A 23,354-nucleotide genomic window follows, 5' to 3' on the forward strand; every position below is an offset into this window, starting at 1 on the left:
ATGCATGGGAGATCAAATTCAAGTCCTCAGCACTCAGTCATTTTTGCGCTGCGATGGGAATTCTTCCAGGTTTTGTGTTACGCCTATTCCTTTTAATAGTAGCAAACATCTGCAAGTTCTAGGCCAACTGCTAACTGGAGGGCGTAACCTGACGGCTGATTTACAAAGCTTAGAACAAGAAATAACCAGTACCTTCCAGGAGGATTTGCCAGAATTTAATGAACAAGATTTCTTTCAAGGTTTGGCGAATGGCCTGTCACAAGCTAATCCTTTAACTCCTTTTAAATCTTTCCTTAACAGCATAGGAACTAATGCCGGAATTTTAGTTGTCTTTATTCTTTGCCTGTTTTTAGTCTACAGATGCTGGCACAACCAAAAAATAAAAATCAACCAACGTAATCAAAATATCATGATGGTCTTTGAGCATATTCGATCTCAAACTTAAAAGAGAAGGGGGAGATGTAGGGACCGTCCCTGGGCAGGAATTGGCTTTCGCCCAGAGTCAGCGAAGCTGGACGTGCTTCTTGAGGCCAGAGGTCAACAGGTCTGCACTCGGCCTGTTGAACAAACAAACTGTTCCCTATGGCAGACAGCCAAGGGCCTGGGGTCTTGCACTCAAGCCAAGGCGTCTCATTGTCTGCACGTGGTGATGAGATTAAGAGGTTGAGATGCAAACATCAGCCTCCCTTCAGCGATTGCCCAGAATGAATCGAACAGGTTACCTCAAGGCATCAAAGAAAGTCTCGTACCAGGAAGTAGCTGTTGGACAGAAAGAGTATAAAAATAAAACGACTGGTGCTGTCGGCACTGTAGTCTTGTACTGTCTTTGTGTGACTGTGTGTTTCTTTCTGTGTTCATCCCCCGTTCTGCAATCGGGCCACAACACTATATATATGTCAGCCTGGCATTCTTAAACAGAGTATAAACTTTATTTTTTTTTTTTTAAACTTCTTGAGGAAAGAAAAAACACCCCTTATTTTCCTTAACCCACAGCACTTATTTTGCAGTCCGGGCCACAAAGCAAGGAGTAAGCAAACACTTATTTGTAAACTGACTGGTTTGTGGCTAAGAAATTTCTCACCATTCCAAATGGTGGATTGTCTTTCATCTCTGCATCCAACTCCTGGACACATTAGGAGACTTTTAATAGTGTGGATTGAAGTGAGCCTGCCCATCTGGTTGAGGACTTCTTGTGAAGGAACAATGGTCTCTTGGCGACGTTTGCTTTGTTTCATGTGTCTAAGCTCTGGTGAGTTTACAGAGGCTAGACTTAACCTTATTTTCGTGAAGCTGCAGCCCCTCAAAGATTGTTAACCGCGTTTCTGTCCTATCTCTCCTTCCCTCCACCTGATGGGAGCTGATTGCTGAGTGGCTCAGCTGTGCGTGTGAATTTTCTGCCTGTCCTTATTAACAGAACATTGGATTTTTATACAGCTCTGCCCTTTCACTGAGGGAAGCTCAGCTGAGGCAGATGCTTGTCCCATGCCAGCCCCTCCAGGCAAAGAAAATGTGGACTGAGGAGAATCCAAATGGGAGGGGCAAGAACCCCAAGGATTAGTGATGGAAGGAAGGTTCCCGAACGAGCACACACCAGTTTTGTGTCCTTCTTGTTCACACAAAGAACTCCAGCTCTTTACCTGTCAGCACAAGACCACTCCTAGTCCCATCCCTGCTGGATTTTCTTCCTGATGTGCAGGAGGTTTGCAGGTAGGTAGAGAAAGAGGAAAATGGTAGTGATTTCCTGGAGAGGACAGAAATGGGAATTGTCGCTCTCTGCCTTGTGTAAAAATAAGGATCTGCAATTGATAAATCTCAATTTGCTTATTAACAACCCTCAGCCACCGACTACCCAGCTCTGCTCTCTCTTTTCTGTCTATGAATTCATGGAAATTATTATGTTTTGTGTTAAAAGTCCTTGAAAAAGCCAAAGGAAAATAAGGTGTAGTTAGAACCAAGGATTTAGTGCTGCAGAACTAACAGATGAAGTGTGTGGGGGTGGGAGGGGGGAGGAGGAGGAGGATGGCAGGGCAAGGCAAGGCAATCAGTCAGAGGGCTCTGGAAAGGGTCCACAGAAGAAATGACACCTGACACCCTTCAGCGATTGTCCACTGTTCTCTGGATAAAGTCCAGATTCCCCACGTGGCACCCAATGGCCTTTATGACCTGTTCCCTGCCCTCTTCACACTCAACCTTCCAGCCAAGCTGAATTTCTCTCTCCCATCCAGGTCCTCAGGCCGGCTTTTCCCTTCACCGACCTCTCCTGTCTCCCAGCCACACCGCAGCCTCAGGCCCTGGGAGACGGGGCTCATGAATCCTCTGTCTCTAACAGGCCCCAGTGGCTGGTTGCACCACTGACCTCGCCATCTCCTCATCACCTTCCCCCAACATTCAGGGCCCAGTAGGAAAATGACAGCCTGGAATGTCACGGCATCCCAGCACATGGCCTGGAAGCCTCTCACACTGTAGGCGCTCCATGAATATTTGTTACATGAATCAAAATGGAGCATTGCTGTTCTCCTGAATTATTGAAATACAAAGGGATTTATAAATAAGTTAAATCTTAAAATCTTTATCAGCAAAGCCTGAGTAGCTAAAAACTGTCTTTACTTAAGAAAATTACCTCTTCTCTCTATGTGCAAAGACATTATTCATTATTATTACTATCATTCACTATTCCAGCTTCCCTTTATTTCCTCGTCTATTCTTCCGCAGCCTTCTCACAGGCACTATAAAAGTCCTCTCAATTTATTTCTGAAAGGAAGGCTTATTTACAGGTATGCCTCGGTTGCAGAAACCTGCCACAGGAAAACGTGGCAGGAAAGAAAAAAAATTGATACATGCAACTCTCTTCATAATGCATTAGGAGTTTGAGCGCTCCTTTCAGTAGTAGCAACCCCCTTCTACATTTCAACGTCTCTCTGTAGACCACACCTCCTTGCCACAAAGCGGGGATCAGTGATTCTTAATGCTAAAGCAAGGCTATATTCATCCACTGAAGAAAAAATAACCCCAACAAGTATTGAGCATCTCTTCTGTACCCAGCACATACATGCTGGGTGTCTCCTGTCCATCCCCCCTCTTCCCCCATAACCTCCCATCCCATAATCCAGGTAATAAAACAGGCTCAGAGGAGGTGATGATTTTCCCAGATGTAGCAAAGCCAGATTCGAACTCAAGTCCATCCAACTCCAAACCCATGCTCTTTCTATTATGACAAGTAGCTCGACTCAGAAATAAAAAAAGGGGAAAAATTAAGGACACAACACAAAGCTTCACTTGTATCCGTTTGATTCAGACCCTGCTGGCTAGCAGCTCATTTACTACGTCAAGCAAGCAACATGGGCACAGACACATTTCTCTCATCTCCCTGACGCCACTGCAGAGAAGGCCTGCAAGAGAAAGCCAGCCCCACGTGGACCACACACAGGCTCCCGGCACACAGTGGCCCAGGAGGCCGCTGGCGCCCGCACGGGAGGCACCCTGAGCCCAGACGAGCAGACATGACAAAACAGGGCGCAGACACAGAAGCATACGGAGTCGGAACAGCCCTTGACAGCTACAACTGCACGAGCTCCCACACCACATCTGGTGTCTCGGCAAGACCCATCAGCATCATCCCAAAGAAATTACGAGGCTTGCAGGCATTCCTGATTTGGGGTATAATCCTCCAAGCCCTAGCATCATCTAAAGGACTACACAGTCAGGCCCAGCTCCCTTTCACTATCCTAAATGAAGCTTCCTTTTGAGCCACCATCCCCCCAATATGTCCTTCTCTTTTCTAATTATAGCAATGCCCACTGAATGGCATATCTCTTCTACTGATGACCTTGCCACATGCTGCCTGTTCTTTAGAGCTCAGTTGAAGGTCAACCTTCTCCTCCCAAAAGCAGTCTGTGATTGCTGTGCTAATGAGGGTCTCTGACTATAAACACTGTGCACCTGGCATCCACCTGCATGCCCATTAGATGCACTTAGGACTAGTGCATTTTACTTTAGTGCTGCAACCTGGCATGTTGGTGTTGTTCACTCTCTCCTGCAGTTGAATTCAATAAAATACTCACCTACTCTATCCCAGGCACTGAAGATACAGAAATGATTAAATCCCAGCCTTGCCCTTGACGACTCAGCCTAGTAAGGCATGGATAATATAAAATAAACTTCTACAAGTCAATTTGTCAAAACACAGTATGCAATATGATCCAAGCATTACTATCACAGTGCCCTGTTTAATATCACCTTCATATCATTTTGCTCAATCTGCAGCTGTTACATCTGTTCCTTTATTTACTGTCAATCTGTTCCCACTGGGAGACACTAGGATGGGAACTTTGTCTAGTTTCACCACTGTCCCCAGCACTCAATATGGACTTGAGCAGAGACACACACTTAGTAAAAGCTGTTTTGTGGCGGCAAGTAAAGAAAGAGGCCAGGAAGTGTCAGGAGTGGTGAGCACCAAGCCCAACTTCGAGGTTCAGGCAATGCTTCCATGACAGGGAGACAGGGCTCAGATCTGAAACCAGAGTGGGGGCCACACAGGGAAGGGGTGAGGCACAATCCAGAAGAGAAAACAGAATGAGCAAAGGTAAGAATGGCAAACCAGCATGTCAGGGGAGTGGGGACAGGGCCCTTAAATATTGCTGTAGACCAGCTGTTCTTAAGTGTGGGAGATTTTACCTGCAGAAGGCATTTGGCAATGCCTGGAGATATTTTTGCTTGTTGAGACTTGGGGCAGGGGATACAGCTGGCATCTAACTAGGCAGAATCCAGGGATGCTGCTAAGCATCCTGCAATGTCAGAGCAGCTCCCCACAACGGTCACCTGATCTAAATTGTCAATAGTGCTGAGGTTTACCACCCTGGCTGCAGACAGCATGCAAGCGATGTCAGAAGACATAGGCTTTCTTCTAAAGTTCACAATTTCTATTTATACTTAATATCTTCTTTTGATTAGGATTTGGACCAAAGTAGCATTCACTTGCCACCTCCTATAGCCTCTGAGAGAAATATTCAGCAAGGAGTGTCCACAACCTAAGGACATTTAGGTATCAGTTTCCTTCATCTGTTTATCCACCAGGACTCATCATTTTCTGAATTCTAGGACTCCAAACCACTCACCCCATATGCAAGGTAACGAGATATGGAAAGATGAGGAAACCAGAGGTCCTCACTGGATAGATGGTAAGATGGACAGAGGGATGGACAGAGGGATGGACAGAGATTGGTCAGGATGGCAAACGACTGAGTCCTTGGAGCACCAAGGTTAGGTACCCGGGCCTTGCATCCTTCTCCACAAAGGCAGAGTTGGCCTGAACGCCAGCATTCCTGCCCCAAAGGCTGCAGTGGAGGATGCTTAGAAGGGGTCACCTCCCCAGGACTCGGGAGCCCCAGCAGGGGGTTAAGCAGCCAGACCTGATGGAGTGACAGGGAGCCGGGAAGTCAGTGAAGACAATGACCCTTTGTGTCTGGAAGTAACACCACACTACGGGGCTGAGCCTGCCCTTGACAATGACATCTGTGATGGCTCCAAGACCTCCTGGGGCCTGACCCCGGGTTCAGTTTCTCATACTGCCTCACAACTGCTTCTCTTTAGCTAAGTCTCTGAAACATGTTTGCTTCATTTTGCCCCGGCAAACAATTCTGTATTTTCAATTTTAACGACCTTTTTTTTTTTCTGTTTTAAGAGATCTAATAGTGTTTTATTTCTGAAGAGTAGATCCAAAATACTCACAAGAGCTATCTCCCGTTACACCTCAAATTCCACTGCAACAGAAAGCTTGCCAGATTTCCTCATCTCGGGAGTGGGCACACTCCTACCCACCTTACATTCTTATTGCTAATCCTAAGAAGGGCTTATTTAAATTTTACAAAAATCTAGCAATGGATGTCGTGAATGAAAATTTGATTTACATCTAACTTTTCATGGAAGTATCTGGTAGATAGAACAACAAAAGCCAGGAAGGGCAGCCCACACAGGGCAGGATGCTCTTTGTAGTCCCAGATAAACGTGGCCCTTCTATCTAATAGTGTCTCCGTACAGAGCTGGGAAAAGGGACAGGTTACCCCACCAAATAAAAACTGGCAACTGCAGTAAATTTGTTACAATTCTAAGCAAGATCTGCTACTATCAGAGTGGGAAAATGTCAGTACAAGCAGTACCCAGTTTGGAAATGAGTCGTCTTCCAAAAGTTCATTTGTAAGTAGGATGTTCAGAAGTTGGAATACAAGATTTTACATCCCAAGCCAGCGCACAAAAGCAGATTGAATTTATAATATATTTGGTACATGACATATTAATACTTAGAGAAAAATGGTAAAAAAAAAAAAAAAAAAGAAAAAAGAAAAAAATGCTTTGATGTTTTTAAAACATATCAAAGTACTTAGAAAACAAATACACAGCTCCTAATTAGCCTTGACCTAAACCCCAAACCGTGAGCTGGGCGCGGGACCTCCTGTGATCCAAGTCATTACCGAACTGGGGTCCTAAGAAACTGAAAGGGGAAGAATGACAAGAACCCCAGCCTCAAAGAGAAAGGGGTTGTGGGGGGAGGAAAAAGTCTAGCAGCTCTCAACTGGAACAGGAAGATCTGGTACTGACCCATGCCCAATTCTAGAGCAGAAGTGCTGTCGAATCCAGAAGGACACAGGTAGGTGACAGAACCCTGGCCTGCTACCAACGCAGGCAAAGTGAGCTGCAGCCAGCCCCCTGCCACAGCAGCACTGGGGGGAGGAGGGGACAGGAATTCCCAGCAGGCTCTGCAGCAGTGTGGATGGCCCAGGGCACTCAGATCCCAGAAGGAAGGTGTTCCTGTGGGTGCCAGCAGTTGGCACAAGGGACCGCATTTGATTCTAACAGATTTGGCCAGGTCAAGAAGGAACTTCCCCGGGGCTTTGCGAAAGTGAAAAACCATGCTAACTGTTAAGATACTAGAAATCTGCTTACGTAACCTTAAGAACAAGGGACAAGGAGATAAAGACCGTGGGAATGGCTTCTCCTACACAGCACAGCCACGCCTCTACAGAAGCAAAGGCGCGTCATTCCAGATTGTTGCCCAATACAGTGCCTGGGTCCACCCCAAATACAAAAGAGATGCAAGACATTGAAACCAGGTTTGAAAGTTGACATTTATCATTCATCTACTTGTACCTTCTTTAATCCTCCAAATAAAGCGTCAGTCTCCAGCTCAAATTCTCGGTCCAGTTCCTCTTCATGTTCTGACAAGAAAAAAAGTCTCTGTTAGTCACAAATCTAAACAAAACTGGGTTGGCTGAATAGCAGGATCATTGAAAGAATTGGACCATGTCCTGGAAAAGCAGCCTGTGGACTGGGCTGCAGGCATGGACACATGCCACACTCCTCGACCTTTCTTTCCAGTGTTCTGTGACCTAAGTTCCTGGAAATACACAGTGGGGCTGATGGAAATTCAGCTTGTAGTAAGGGTCACAAAAGGAGAGGGACACAAGGGAAAAGAGCTTTCAGTACAAGAAAACACAGGAGGGACCAGTGCAAATTCCTCACTTACAGAGGCCGTTAGAAATTTTTACATACACCGTGCCACAAAATTATGGTGATTATAAGTGCATTATATGACATAATGCTAACAAGATATAATAAAATGGAATCATAGAATGGCAGTAAGCGTGTTCATACATAAACAATGCAGTGGATTTACAACAAAAGATATAACAAAAATCTTCAAACACTTCTTGAGGGTATACGATTAACCAGGCATGGTACTAGATACTACGAATGACACAGAACACGAATGTCATGGCTTTCATCCCCTGGGGCTTGCTGTACACACTGGGGAAGAGAGACAAACAAGGAATAGGAAACCACAACAGTGCTGGTGAGTACCACGATGCAGGAAGTAACAAGGGCCACGGGGCCTGACTTGGAGGTCTGTGTCATGTCTAGTAGGCAGCTGGACGGGTGTGGGTGCAACTCAAAAAAAAAAAAAAAAATGCCCTCAGTTTAAGACTTAGAGGTGCTCAGTATAAAGGTAGTGACAAAGGCACCAGAACGGCTGAGATTTCCCCAGAAAATGACAAAGAGCACATACACAAGAAAAGGGGGAAAAGAAATAATCAATACTTTTCACATCAACAAAAGTTCAAAAACCACAGGAAATCAAAAAGGAACTACCCAGAAGGAAAACCAGGAGAGTGGCATCAATAAAACACAGTCATGAAATGATGCTGGTTTCAGAGCAGGATCAAGGCGCAGGTTCACACGCTCTACGTGCAAACAGCAACCCCAGCCCCAGACCTCAGGCAACACTGCACTTAGGAACAACAGGAAAGGGAGAGGTGCCGCACACCGGCCCAGGTACAGACTGCGAGACTCTGGGCGCCCTCCCCCCCCACATCACATGCCACGTGCTCTGGGGGTGCTGTAGAGATGCATGACTGTAGCGGGGCACTGGTCCTTTCTGTTACAGCTGCACACAAGGCCATGCTGGGTGTGTACGCGTGTGTAGATATGTGTGTGGCCATCGCACACAGACTCAAGTCCAAGGGAACAGTCAGCCAACACATGACAAGTTACTGCATTCCAATGAAGGAACAGGAATCTCTGAATTCATGAACACCAAGAGGTGGAAAACGTCTCTGGCCTCTTCCCTCTTCTGTTTTGGCTTCACTTTCACATGAAGTGCAACCTCCGGAAACATCAGAATTATGCAAAATTAGAACAAAGCAAAACCTTGAGCTCTTTTTCTTCCGTTTTAAGAGAGTACATTCAAAAGCAGTGAAGTTTACGTGCCGACCTCAGATTTCCTGAAGCTGGAACATAGCTCCCCCTAGTGGGGAAAAGGAACCCTACACAGACAGGAGGATGAAATCTGCCCGATGCTGCCCAACGGAAAGACAGCCGGAGCCACATCTGTGATTTTAAAGTTTCTAATAGCTACAAAGAAAAAAGGTGAAATTAATTTTATATTTTATTTCTCCCAATATATCCAAAGTATTGTTCAATATGAAATAAATATTAAACAATTATTATTTTACATTCTCCTTTCCTTACTAATTCTTCATAATCCAATGTACCCGTCATCCTTACAGCACGTTTTCATTCGGACTGGCCACGTTCTAAGCGCTCAGTAGCTGCATGTGGCTGACAGCTGCAGTATTGGACAGCATAGCTCTAGACCAAAAATCCTCCCTCCTGTTTTAGAGAATTCCTACAAATCACCTTTGCCTGATTTCTTGACACAAACAAATGCTGTGCGTTTTAAACTATAACTTCAATCCATTCACGGGCCCTTGAGAAATCACCGTCTTACGTTAGCTGAAGAGTCACAGCTGCAGAATTCAGCAGCTACAGGAGAGAAGCAGCGAGAACTTGCAGCAGGAGATCTTTCCATGAACAGCAATGGCCCCCCAGCACTCCTGATTCCACCTTCTCGGACAGTGATCTCCGAGCCTCACCCTTTGGGCAGGACTGGAGTTTTCACCGTAACTCAAATGCAGTCAAGCAAGAGGCTGCTACCAGACAGAAAGAAGCCTTCTGTGCCTGGGAATTCTCTCTGTGCCACACAGGACTGACCACCCGGCACAGCCAGCTCTTTAGTGCCCCGGTTCCATTTCCCCAAATTCAATGCTCCGCAAAACTGCCTGAGGGCACAGAAATGAAGCCATCTCTGCTACTGAACCCCGATGACATCAGCTACCGATTCCTCCCTCCAACAAAAGGATCCATCGAAGCTCCTTCCCACCTACCACAGGAGGCGATTTGCATTTTAATCCCTGCCAGTGGGCTGCGGTGGCAAACCATTTACTTACAGCCTATAACTAGCGTACCCCTTTCGCCCTCAACATTTTGGTGGGAAATTAGTTCTGGGGTGGGGGTAATTAGAGGGCAATAATTGGGACAGAGGAAAACACACATACATGCCCTAAAGTGATACAAGCCACTGTGTCGCACACCCAGTCATGGTGGATGTGTCCTGCTGTTTCTATGCGTGTGAAAAACTCCAATCAGCTCCTACTGATTCTTTATTTCTCTAGGAAGCCATGGGTACACAGTGGACTGTGGAACAAATCAGAGTGGAAGGGGGGGGGCAGAAAAGATGGGCTTCTAATGATAAGAGAATTTAATGGCAAGCAACTCCCAAACATTCATCTGCAGATTGTCCTATAGACAAGGGGTGATAAGGTACTGGGTTTTCCATGACACCCTTGAAGCATGGGGGCTCTTTGTCCCTCTCCCAGTTCCCACTTGTAATTAAAATGATTTAGAAATAACCCAAGCAAAAGGAAATGAGATACTTAACCGGGATGCAAAAGGTTAGCCTTCATAAAGGGCCTTCGAACCTCCCAAATAGGGCAGCTCATCTGCGGCTCACCCTGAGGAATTCCAGGTCTCCCAGGGCAGACCACCAGGTGAGCAATTTGCATGGGAATCCTTAGTGCTCCTGGGAGAGGTAGAGGAAGCCCCAGACTGAAATGGAAACAAACTATTGAGCCAAGAGGGAGTAAGCTCTATGCACATTTGGTGTGTGGGGTTCAACACCCCAGCTGGCTGGGAGCAGAAGGGAGGAAGGAGCAGCCGTGGGGGTTCCAACACTAGGGCTCGCCCTCAAATGCCCTCCAGCCCAGTCCTGCCCCAAGCCATTGTAAGAGGCTTGTTAGAAGTGTTAAGAAAGCAGATTCTCTGGAAGCTGACATTTCCCCCATGTAGGGTTGGAAAAATCTTTCCTCTTCCTTAGATTGATAGCTGAGGCCACTATAATGAAAGACAGATTAACAAGAGAAAAACATTTATTTAATAGAAGTTTTATGTTACATGGGAGCCTTCATAAGGAAATGAAGGTCCAAAGAATCTGTTACATGAGTATTTTTACGCTAGGTTTGATAAAGAGTGGACAGCATGGAGACAGGTGTTTGGACAGAGTATCACTCAATGGTAACAAACTGAGGGACCTTAGCAAGGCCTGTTTCTCGTCTGTGATTCTTCATCTTCAGAGATGAGGATGTGCTTTTCCTTTGGGTGTAGAGAAGGCACCTCTCACCTGAGGGTTTTGTGACCTGCTTCAGGGGAAAATGGGGGGAGCAGGTGAGGGTGCCCTTCCCGCTTCTGCTATGTTCTCAAATGCCCAGGTGCCGTATTTTGGGTTACCATAATGACAGTGTCAACACAGCAGGAAAACACCAATGCAAGCCTGAGTGCAAGGAAGGGGTAGGCTAGCGACTTGGAATCCCAGTAGGAAGGCAGCGATTCAACTGTCTCCTAAAGACCCTGGCCACAGGCAACAAAGGAAACCACAGTAAATACGACGTGAAGCATCATCAGACAGAATGCCTGGAGCCTTGGCTGGGCCACAACACTCAGCACTAACACTTCGAAAAAGGCTGTCCAGTCCTGGGCTCCTGGAGGAGCCATGCATTTGGGACCTTTCACAGAGCCTTGCTAACTCATGGTGAGCCAGCTCACCTGGTTCCAAGGGCAAGGACACCTGTTCAAGAAGTTTTCCCATCCTGCAGGGCTCTCCGGAGTTAACAGCTATCTTGCAACCAAATCCCTTTAATCACAAACTAGGCGGAAAAGTTACCTCCTTACAAAGCCCATACCCTGCGAGAGGCTCGTGTGCTGTATGAATAAAAAAGAAGAATTAATCTACAAAAGAGCTGCTGTATGCTTTTCTCATAAACCAAGATTAGTAATCATGAAGGCCACAGGTTGGTATAGGAATAAACAAAAGGTAGAAAGTGAATGTGTTCAACTATACCAGTTGTATCGCACCTTAAGCACACCTACTATATAAAAACAAAGACATGGGGGTGGTGATTCAAATAAATACTCTGCACCATAAAAACCAAAGGCTCTTTAAACATGAGGGCTCCCTGGTGTTCTGGAGTCTATTTAAGGAAACCTTAAGTATAGATCACTGACGATTAAAGAAATGAAAATAAAGCACTTGTGAAATGAAAAGGCAAATCAATGGAAAGCACAATTCCATCTATAAAAGTGTCACTAATGTGCAACTTTTCAGGAAAATAGCTGCTTCATAAAGGAAGGTGTGCCTGGCTTTATAAAGTCAGAAGGATCTAGGGTAGCTGTGATCATTAGAAAATAATCTTCACAGAGAAAAAAAGTAAAGATGGCAAAATTCATAAATCCAAGAACTTGAAAAAGTAAATAAACCTATTAAATAGACAAATATTTGCTAAATTTAAGATAGCAGAAATGAGACACATACAATATTCAAAACATTGTAAGAATATGACATACAAATGTTAATACGTTTGAAAATGTCAATGAAATGGAAAAACATTGCTCACACTGACTTAAAGAAAAACCTTAATATACCATAACACTGAAAGATACTGAAAAGTTTTCATTGAATCTACTTGCACAAGACTTCATGCCTAGATAACACTTAGAAGTGAATGAAATCTAACTTTGACACAGACATTTCAATATATACTAAACAGTTCCATAATATGAAAAAATAGAATCTTCCTCATTTCTTTTATAAAGCTAACAGAATGCCAATATTGGAATCTGAAGATGAAACAAAAAATAAAATAAAATAAAATTGCAGGCCAATCACTCTCACTTAGAAATCAATACTTTTTTAAAAACTTAGGGAAAAAAAGCAGTATATTCATTAAATAAAAATACGGTCACAGTAGGTTTGTCATAGGAATCCATATGGATTGCTACTAGAAAATATGTCAGTAGGTCAAAAAAGGAATAGGTGCTTTAAAAACAGATAATATTCAACACTATTGCCAATTTAAAACAGCTGGAAGGCTTCCTTAACTTGACTTTAAAAAATAAACAAATCTTGTTCAACTTTTCACTAATGGTAAAAACAATACAGAGTTTCCATTAAAGTCAGAATTAAAACAGTTTAACATCCAACTACTATATTATTCTAGATGTCTTAGCAAAGCAAAAACTGATGAAACAAAACCAGTATCATTATCTGTGGATGATATTATCTAAATAGAAAAACCAGGAGAATCAAATGATAAGCCAATGGAACACAAGAGAATTCAATAGATTGTTGGAACACAAAATAGATAAACCAAAATAAATGCCTTTACTATAAGACCAGAAATAATCAGCTAGAAAATGTAAAAAATTGAAAAAAATCCCAATCATACAAGGAGGAAAAAAAAAGACTCAAATAATCTCAAGAAGAATTTCAGCAGGGCCCAATTACGAAGAAACCACAAAACTTCATTAAAGGAAGTCCTTGAATAAACAAAGAAATTATATTCCTGGATGGAAAGACACAATATAAGAATGCCAATTATTTACAATTTAATTTCTAGGTTTATTGTAATTCTAATTAAAACTCTAATGAGAGTTCTTTGGGACTTGCCAATTTCAAATATGTATCTGGAAGAATAAACTGGTAGGAACAGCTAAGAAAGGTCTGGAAATAAAGAACTATGTGTAGTAACTTAGTCCACCAAATACTTAAGCATTTTATAAAGCAAAAATAATTAAAACGGTGCAGTACATACGTGAGAATTGATTGGGAAATCAATGCAACAGAAGAGACAGCCCCTCAAATAGTCTGGAGGGTATATAAGAATTTGGTAACATGACCAAGATTGCATCATAATTCTATACGGAAAGACAATAATGTTTAGTTACCTATTTGCAAAAAAATAATTTAACTCTTCATTTTACATCGTATACCAAGTACACTGGAGATGGGTTAAAGAACTCTCAACCGGCTGCGAGGTAGGACAGAGAGATGCAGGCTCTCCCACGGAGGTGGTAACTGGCACAGCCTTCCCAAGAGCAGCCTGGCACGGCGCATCTATTAAGAACCTGGAAAACATTCTTGTAGTTTCACTCTGTAATTCCTCTGCTGGAAATCTTCTGCAGAACAATCAGATTCGATACAACAATACAAACTCATTCCTTACAAAATAAATGAGCTAAGCATTCAACGCACGCAGATGGAATAAAAAGGCATGGAGCAAACCCAGAGAAAACAGTAAGGAAGGAAATAATAAGATACGGGCAGAAATCAATGAATCGGAGAACACAAAGAAACAATTGGGAAATCTAACAAAGCCAAAAGCTGACATGATTAATACAATCTCTGGCACAGGTGATCAAAGAAAGAAAAAAACAGGAGGGAGGGAGAAGTGGAGAGGGAACAAGGGAAGGAAGTAAAAGATGCAAATAAACAAAATACACACGAACAATGAGAAGGAAACAAAATTTAAAAATAAGTTTTATGACACACAATATACTAATCAAATTGAAAACCTGCAATAAAATGTACAGATTCCTAGGAAGCCACAAAATGTCAAAATGGGTACAAGAAGAAATAGAAAGTTTAGGTGGTAAATTGAAATAGTCAAACACTTTCCCTCCCAGGTGCCTTTTGTTTTTTAAACAGGGGACCTCCTTATGTCACCATTTTTTAATAATGATAATTCAATTGTTTTCATTCCAAGTATTGAGTTCAATTGATAAGGGCCTCTTTTAGGCAGAGGTATCAATTCTTTCTCTCAAGGCTTGTGACGCAAGCCTTACAACAATGCACGGCACGTGGCATCTTTCTTCACATTAGATGTAAACAGACATAAAAAGTTCTACATCTACTAAACCACAAGGCACAAACTTAATGCAGGAGCTGTGAATTAGCCACAATACTGCAGCGCACAAGGGATGGGGTCACCTCGAATAGCAGACCCCCCTCCAAGTATTTCCATATGACTTTGAGATGGTCTATACTCGGTAGAGTTGGGGAGAAGGGGGCATTCTGTTGAGTCCCTGCTGTGGTTTGCTGAGAGATCCGATTTGACTACGGCTGTTTGATCTGTCGTCTCTAATGACTCGACAGCCCTGCTGCTGCCGATGGAAGGAAGCAGCGAAGGAGATACCTGCCCACGCCCCGAGAGAGCAGCTGTGCAGATGCCCACCTGTGGCATTTCACTTAATGCGTTTTGACCCTCTAGTATGTTCTAGGTACTACATTTGCTCCAAATACAAATGCTCCAAAAAAGTTCATAGAAGAGAGAATTTTTCCAGTGGCCTACTTTTATAACGTGGGCAAGCAGCACTTTTTCCTGAATTAGAAACTGAGATGTGGAACCAAGAAGGCTCAACACTGCACCAGTTGAACGTACTTTGGCAAGACAGGGGGATCTGGCTTCCATGCGCTGAACTGGCAAAACCATCAGAGGAAGATGATGTTTCTTGGAAAAGGCTTGAGAAACACTTTAGCACTGACAATAAGAGGAAAAGCATAAAGGATAAAGGAAGCTTCAGGCCTGGCAATGGTCAGTAAGAAGCCGCACCGCACCACAGCCTCTGGACCAGCTGAAGGGCAGAGAACTTCTGTACTATCCACAGAGGGGTCCCCCACCCATCCCAGCAGCTACCACCACACAGAGAGTTTAAAGTTCAACAGCAGAATAGACAAAAGAGCTTCCCCTTTAAAGCAACCTGCTTTAAGAAATTGTCAATAAATATGAACGACAGAATAGAAAAAAGTATTGAGTCTAGAGTTGAACAGACCTGGGTTTAAACCCCAGAGCCATTACTTATTAGATGTGTGACCTTGGACAAGTATCTTTATTTATTTATCTTTGAGCTTCAGTGACCTCATGTGACCTATGGAACTTCCCAGACTGGGTTTTAAGCGATCTGCAGCTTCCACTTTTGTTGCACTTGCAGGATTGCTTGCGCTCAGGAGTTTAAGACCAGCCTGAGCAAGATCGAGAACACATCTCTACTAAAAATAGAAAAATGAGCCGGGCATCATGGCCCAGGCCTGTAGTCCCAGCTCCTTGGGAGGCTGAGGCAGGAGGGTCGCTTGAGCCCAGGAGTTTGAGGCTGCTGTGAGCTACGATGATGCCATGGCACTCTAGCCAGGATATCCGAGTGAGACTCTATCTCAAAACAAATAAAAAATTAAAGAAATTAAAAAATAAAAGTCTATTCAAAGGGGGGAATCTCACAGAACAGTGAGAGATAATAAACAGTAGTTATCATTTTACAGCACAAAGCTTCAGGATAGTTTGTTATGCAGCAGTGGGTAATGACACCCATTGGTGGAAGAGACCGCTGACTGACTGCTAATGGCCATTCTTGCTTTCTTTCTCTCCAGCAGAACCCTTGAGTTCTGGCTGGATAAACATCCTTCCAACCAAAGATGACATTTCCTAGCTTCCCTCTCAGCTAATGTGTTCACAGGACGAGGTTCTGGGTTCAGTGCATGAATGAATATGATATAAGCAACTTTCAGCTCATGCTCTGAAAGGGAGAGGGTCTGCCCTCTCCTTCCTTTCCATCCTTGCCGCCGGTCAAAAAGCAAACGTGACAGCTGGAGCCGGAACAGCCACCTTACACGGGGTGGGACACATGTTGAGAACGGCAAGGGAACATGTTAGAAGGAACCGGGTTTATGACACTGTTTAGACACCATACCAGCTGTGGACCACAGTTATTTTGAAGGCTACGTTTCTGCAGCCTAGCCTGCCTTTTAAGTGATACCTATCTTATAGGGCTGTGCTGACCATCAAATGAGATGAGGTACTGAAGTGCCCAGCACAGCGCCTGACAAGAGCAGGTTAGCTCCTTCTATGTAGGCTCTGAGAGCTCCGAGGGTCCAGCAGGGGGTGCAGCTGCTTGGTCAGCCTTGACCAAAGAACAGTGCGCATCTACTTTAGATGGTCACCCTGTACCTAAGCAGATGGGCTTTGAGTGGGACAAGTGCAAAATGGCGAGAAAAGTCAATCCTGGTGATCCACAGGGCAGCAGATGCTGAAGGCAGAGCACTCTCAATTGTACTTCCCGAAACCTACCTGTGCCATTTTCAATGACTATGCTACTTTCAACATGCCCCCTGCCTTCAAGATAAATCCGACATACAGTGTCTTTCCCCATCTAGCCCTGCGCTTTAATCTAAGCTCAACTCTTTCCACTCCCACATCATACTCTGCACGCCAGTCCTGCCAGGGGTATCACAGCTCCCAGATCATGCTATTCTTTTCCCCACACCGACGGCATCGTACAAGCTTGTCTGTTTATCTCCAAATCCATCTCTGTCCATAGTTCCTCTGCCTTCTTCTCTACTTGGCTGACTCCTGCTCCTCTTCGAGACAAGGCTCAGTAATAACCAGCACCTCTTCAAAACCATCCCTACCTACGGTAGAGACTGCTTATGGTACCTCCAAAATTCTTTCTTCCATAGTATGAGATTTAGGTAGCACATGGCCACCAAGTTAAAGACTACATTTCCCATCCTCCCAGCTGTGACTGAGTGCTGACCAACTGCATGTGAGCAGGAGTGACAAGTGCTACTTGCCAAACTGTCCTTAAAGAAAGGAACAGCTCCTATCCCCCCGACTATGGGCTGGATTGAGATTTGAGGATGGCTCATCTCCAACATGTATCATCTCTAACATTTAGTATGTTGACAAAGGCAACATAACTAAAGATGGCAGAACAAGAAGATAAAAGGAGTCTGGGTCTCCAACACCATCGAGCTGCCTCCATACGTCTGAAATGTCTGAGCAATGATGAAAGAGAAAATGGTTCACTTTGAACCCTGAATGCAAATCTCCTCCATGGCCTTTCATAGCCATTGAACTAACCCCTCCTATTAACGAAGGCAAGCCACAGAATCACCTAAAAGACCCAGGACTGGGGTAGAAAACTTCACGTTCTCAGGTCATTGATTCAGACTACCCAAGACTAGGGGGAAGCAAAGCAGGGCCTGAGTCACCCTGAGCATACTGGACCATTTTCCTAAATCTTCCACCTCTGCTCCTTTTTTGATAGGAGATCGGAAAAGCATGGGGGCTTACCTTTGGAGACTTTGTAAACTTCATAGAAAGAATAGAAGTGGAAGCCTAGTGAAGCCAGCAGGTAAAGAGACAGCTCCCATCGGGGAAGCATCGCTCCTTGTCATGGAGGTTCCCAATGCCCACGTGGAACGACTCTGAGAAACAGAGACAAAACGTTAAACCACGGACATGACACTAGAGGAGAGCATCGTAACATCAATTCAGCAGTCTGCACTCCCCGAGAACAAGGTGATACAGACATAGCCCCCATCAGACAGCCCCCTCCCAGTGAGCTTACCCCATGCTGCATCCAACACACATCCACACCTGCCTGCCCGCCCAGTGGGGGTCAGGTCTTTTCCTAGGAGTTCCCACAGCCTCCCATCAGTTTTCTAGTCATCGTATGATACACCTGTCTTCCCCTGAGGAGTGGACTTTCAATGAGCAGAGACCATGATCTCCGACTTCCCAGCACCTAACACAGTGCCTGGAATGTAGCAAGGTATGACTAGGTGCTCTAAAAGTAATAAATGGCTTTAAAAGCCTGAATAAAAGAAAAGCACAAATAATCTCCAAACCTCTTCTAAGCCAACAGCCTTACCCCCCTCATTCTCTGCTTCAAGTATCATTCCATAGTTGTTCATCAGAATGGAATAAAAACTGCTCTGCCTTCTATGCTCTGTATACTTCTTAAAAGGGAGTTAATGACAGGACTCCAGGCAGCTGAGGCAGACACTGCTCACTGCCCACTCCCCAATATTCAGTCTCTCTTCTTACACAGTGATTGAATTTTTACCTGGACACATGGATGCTGAACTCAACACTGCATTCTAGCCAAGTGTAGACACTTGACTAGTTCTGGCCAAAGGAGTGTGAACAAAGGGATGTGAGGCTGTGGCCATACCCTTCCTTCCCTCCTCCCTTTCCTGTTGAGCAGAGTTGGAACAGCCACCCTGGGCCAAGAGGTGACAGAAACATGGAAACATAAGACAGACCATCTCATTCCTGGCTCCATGTACTACCCACCTCCCACCTCCAAAGCTCCCCCCGACCAACTCTATCTGGACTGTTCCATGAAAGTGAAATGCAATTCTAGGTTGTTTAAGCCTCTACTATTCTAGATCTGTCATGGCAGCCATGACTAGACTCTAAGTAATAGAGAAGGTAATGGAAAGTTAGGTACTAAAATTCTGCCAATTAAATGGTCCCAAGTGTTCCCAAGTAACAGAATTAACTAAATGTAAGCCTTTTTATGACCTTCATGGCTTTACTTAAACCTCTCGAATATGTCTCATTGTAGATGCCAAATTAAGAGCAAAATTTTAAGCCTCACAGAAGTATTTCTGATATGTGACATTAATGCCAAAACCCAGAATTCACACACATCATCTCATTTTGTTTTCACAACAGCCTGGTGAAGTAGGTGGGACAAGGGAGGCAGGCATTTTACAGATGACGAACGTGATGAGGTCACAAAGCCAGAAATAACTGTGCCAGGACAGAAAGACAAATACCGTATGATCTCACCTATGTGTGGAATCTAAAAAAGTCAAACTCACAGAAACAGATGAGAATGGTGGTTGCCAGGAGCTGGGGTTGGGGGAGATTTTGGTTAGAAGGTACGAAGTTCCAGTTAGACGGGATGAATAAATTCTGGGGATCTATTGTTGAGCACAGTGATTATCGTTATTAACAATGTATCCTGTACTTGAAAATTGCTAGGAGACTAGTTTTGGTTGTTTTTTTTGTTTGTTTGTTTTTTGTTTTTTTGAGACAGAGTCTCACTCTGTTGCCGGGGCTAGAGTGCCGTGGCATCAGCCTAGCTCACAGCAACCTCAAACTCCTGGGCTCAAGGGATCCTTCTACCTCAGCCTCCCGAGTAGCTGGGACTACAGGCATTGGCCACCATGCCCAGCTAATTTTTCTGTATATATTTTTACTTGTCCAGCTAATTTCTATTTTTAGTAGAGACAGGGTCTTGCTCTTGCTCAGGCTGGTCTCAAAGTCCTGAGCTCAAACAATCCAGCCGCCTCAGCATCCCAGAGTGCTAGGATTACAGGCATGAGCCACCACGCCTGGCCTAAGAGACCAGATCTTAAACGTTCTCACCATTTCGAAATGGTAAGTAGGTGAGGCGACAGATATGTTAATTACCTTGATTTAATCATTTCAATGTATATGTATGTCAAAACATGTTATACACCATAAATATGTATAATTTTTATTTATCTAAATCAATGAACAAACAAATAAAATAAGTACGTAACTGAGCTAGGGCTCAAGTTTAGGTCTTTGGACACCAGGCCCCTGCCCCACCCCTCCGCCACGGCCAGCGCCCTGAATGCCAGTTTACGGAGTTCCTCGCCCTTGCAGCAGGGCTCCCAACCTGCCACACACCAACTCCTTTCTTCAGGCTCCCAGGAGACAGAGCAGGAAAGGAAATAAACCTCCGCATTCATAAACCACGAGCTCAGAAATCAGTGGTCCTCCATCCATAGTGCCCCACGGTTAGTACTTAAAAGCCACCCCGAAAGTTAGGTCTGGGTTTCACCTGAAACCTACGAGATCCAGAAGCAACCAAACACTCACAGGCCTCTCTCTAAAGCCCTAGTACTTCAACACTTTCGTGGGTTTCTGCTATTTTCCAGAACCACTTCTAGCTTCATGCATTTCTACTTACACTTTATTTTTGTATACTTGCATCTCTAGAAAAACTTAAGATTCCTTTCTGGAACTCCATAGGAACATGGTAGTCCTCACTTTAGCAGGAAATTAATTTTAACTCCTTGGTTTTACGATGTCAAAGGCTGTTGGTATGATACTGCATGACCTCCTCACCTCGCTAAGAACCTGTGATTAGCAAAGAGCTGAACTCCTAAAAATGCTACTGAAATTTGAACTTAAATAATCTGGTAGATTAAATGAAAGTTCTAAAGCCCTACTCTGTGGAAGGTTTTCAAGGACAGTCTATCTGGGGCAATTCCCCTGCATTAAAGATTTAACCCTTTGGGAACTAGAAAATTCAGTTTTATAACATTTCCCCTCTTAGTGCTGCTGTTAGCTATATTGTGCAGTAAGTCCCCACACTTAAGGTGGCTAGTAGGTTCTTGCAAACTGCGACTTTAAGCAAAACAACCTATAACCAAACCAATTTTACCATAGTTGAATCGATTCAAACAAGAGTTAAGTTCCTACAGCATATTTCTGGTCCCAAATATATCACCAAAATTCTAAAGACAGACCCACAACATTCTCATATTAAACACTGAAATAAATGTGAGCTATACAAGCATTTAAGAAAGATTAATAACAAGATCATTATTTACTCGTTTTGGTAAATCAGTAAGTGATGATAAGTCATATTCGTGATGGGTTAGATAAAGGAACTAGTGTTTGCAAAGCAAAAATTATAAGGAGCTCCCACTACCAACATGTAGTCCAAAACCAGTCACAGTTAGGTCAGGCTCACTGAGCGCTTCTGCACTGCATCATTTATTGTTGTGCGTTTGAATGATTATCATAGATTTTATGACTTGTTATTTTCCAATCATTTCTATTTATTCATTCATTTTCCAACCCGCTTATTCCAGCTCAGGGTCTAGGGTGGCCGGAGCCCAGACTGGCAGCTCAGGGCGCAAGGTGGGAACCAAGTCTGGCCAGGCCACCGTGCCCTGGCAGAGCACACTCACACACATCCACACGCACTCACACTGGGACCATTTACACACGCCAATGAACCTCACAGGCACAGCTTTGGGATGTGGGAGGAAACCGGAGTAGCCGGAGAGAACCCATGCAGACATGGGGAGAATGTGCCAACTCCACACAGACAGTGGTCCTGGCAGAGAATCGTTATGTTCCTTATCAACAGGATAATATAACAATGTTAAAGGAAAAGACATTATTCTAGGACCTGCTGTACATTTTGCAGACATATACACAAAGATACATAGGAACTAGCAGCAAAACAGCAGATAACTAGCAGAAAAACTAGCTGCCTCACCTCCAAAATTGGGGGATTGGACCAAATAGCTTCCATCTGACAGTAAATGCTGGCGCCAAACCCACCCGAGGAGACTCCCAGCTCTGACATTTATTGGCTGAGAAACTTGGGGAGGTAACAACCTCTGAGATATGTTTTCTCATAGGGTTGAATGATTACGTGTAAAATGCTAAGCCCATGGCCTGGCACTGAATAAGCACTCAATAAACACTAGCAGTCACCAGTTAGTGAATTCCACTCATCAGGAGCCTATCTACCCATGACTCTGGTTTTCTTCCTAAACGGAGGAAATCGAACTGACCTTCCCTGGGTGTGGCCATCCTACCTGCATCTGTACCTCTTTCAGCAGGCTGGCAATCCCAGGGTTTCCTTTCATGTCTCACTGTTCTTCCCATACCCAACCCAAGGCCAAACTGTGCCTGGGGCCACCCAAGAGCTGTCTGCCCAGTGCCTCTTCCTCACTACCTCTCTGCTGAGCCCCAGGGGAATCATGCAGTACTGTGAACTTTATTTCATCACTCCCTCAACTGCATGAACCACCTCAAAACAGACACACACACATCTTTTTTTGAGAATTTTTTTTTTTTTTTTTTAAGAGACAAGAGTCTCACTGTGTCGTTCAGGCTGGAATGCAGTGGCACAATCATACTCACTGTAACCTCAAACTCGTGGGCTCAAGGGATTCTCCTGTCTTGGCTAACTTTTATATATTTATTTATTTATTTATTTATTTTGTAGAGACAGAGTCTCTGCTATGTTGCCCAGGCTATTCTCGAACTCTTAGCCTCAAGCATTCCTCCCACCTTGGCCTCCCCAAGTGCCAGGATTATAAGCATGAGCCACAGACCCAGCCTCACTTATCTTTCTTCGTCACATCTCCTTTCAACTTTTGCCCACTTATCTCAAAAAAATTATCCTGTTTTTTTTTTTTTTCCTCTGTTCATTTCAGCTGCGCACCCAAAAAAATCAGAGTAGATGTATGTTTTAAAGGATCGAGTGACACAACAGCATCACACAAAAGAAAAGCTATACATTTGGGAATGTAACTAGAACTTTTTTTAAAATGTCCAAGCCCTGAAAGGTTCTCAAAAAATCTCAGAAAGTTCTCAAATTTCTATTTTGCATGTCCTAAACAAGCATGTTCTTTTGTAGGCAGAAGCTACCAGGACGAAATCAAGGAGGTTCTTACTCCCATGTGTAAGTGATGCTACTTTCCTATTTTTCGTGCATGGATTTAGTCCTGTAGCAATGTCATCAGCTGCGTGGGTAGCCAGGAGACAGCCTAGGAACTAATCACCATGCACACCATCATTTCTATAGGAAACGGCCAATCTATAGGGACACAGCCTGTTTTTAAGCAGGAGTCTGACTGATCAATCTACATAAATGAGGTTGCCCCACTGATGAGCGAGAGGGAAAGAGGTTGTTGGGATGTCTGATGGTGAGGAGAGGTGTCTGAGAACATTTCCGTCAGGGTGGGAATATTGGTCGGGATGGGAACAGGAGAAAATGTGGTAATGAGGTGAAGGGAGAAGAGGAGCCCGAGGGCATTGTGCCTTCAACACAAATGATTTCAAGTTTGGAAT

At 44.1% G+C, this 23,354-nt stretch overlaps 1 protein-coding gene across 1 annotated transcript in view; it reads right to left on the minus strand.

Moving 5' to 3' along the window:
* Window positions 1-23,354, minus strand: part of HHAT (hedgehog acyltransferase) — a 247,495-nt gene that overhangs the window by 214,362 nt on the left and 9,779 nt on the right. Inside the window, exons 2-3 of the mRNA XM_069459447.1 lie at window positions 17,787-17,920; window positions 7,144-7,211 (exon numbers count right to left, since the gene is read on the minus strand). Coding sequence (XP_069315548.1) covers window positions 7,144-7,211; window positions 17,787-17,877 — 159 coding nt within the window. The 5' untranslated portion in view covers window positions 17,878-17,920. The remainder of the gene's footprint in view (window positions 1-7,143; window positions 7,212-17,786; window positions 17,921-23,354) is intronic.

The sequence above is a fragment of the Eulemur rufifrons genome, chromosome 27 (genome assembly GCF_041146395.1).
Source record: "Eulemur rufifrons isolate Redbay chromosome 27, OSU_ERuf_1, whole genome shotgun sequence".
Taxonomy (NCBI): Eukaryota; Metazoa; Chordata; class Mammalia; order Primates; family Lemuridae; genus Eulemur; species Eulemur rufifrons.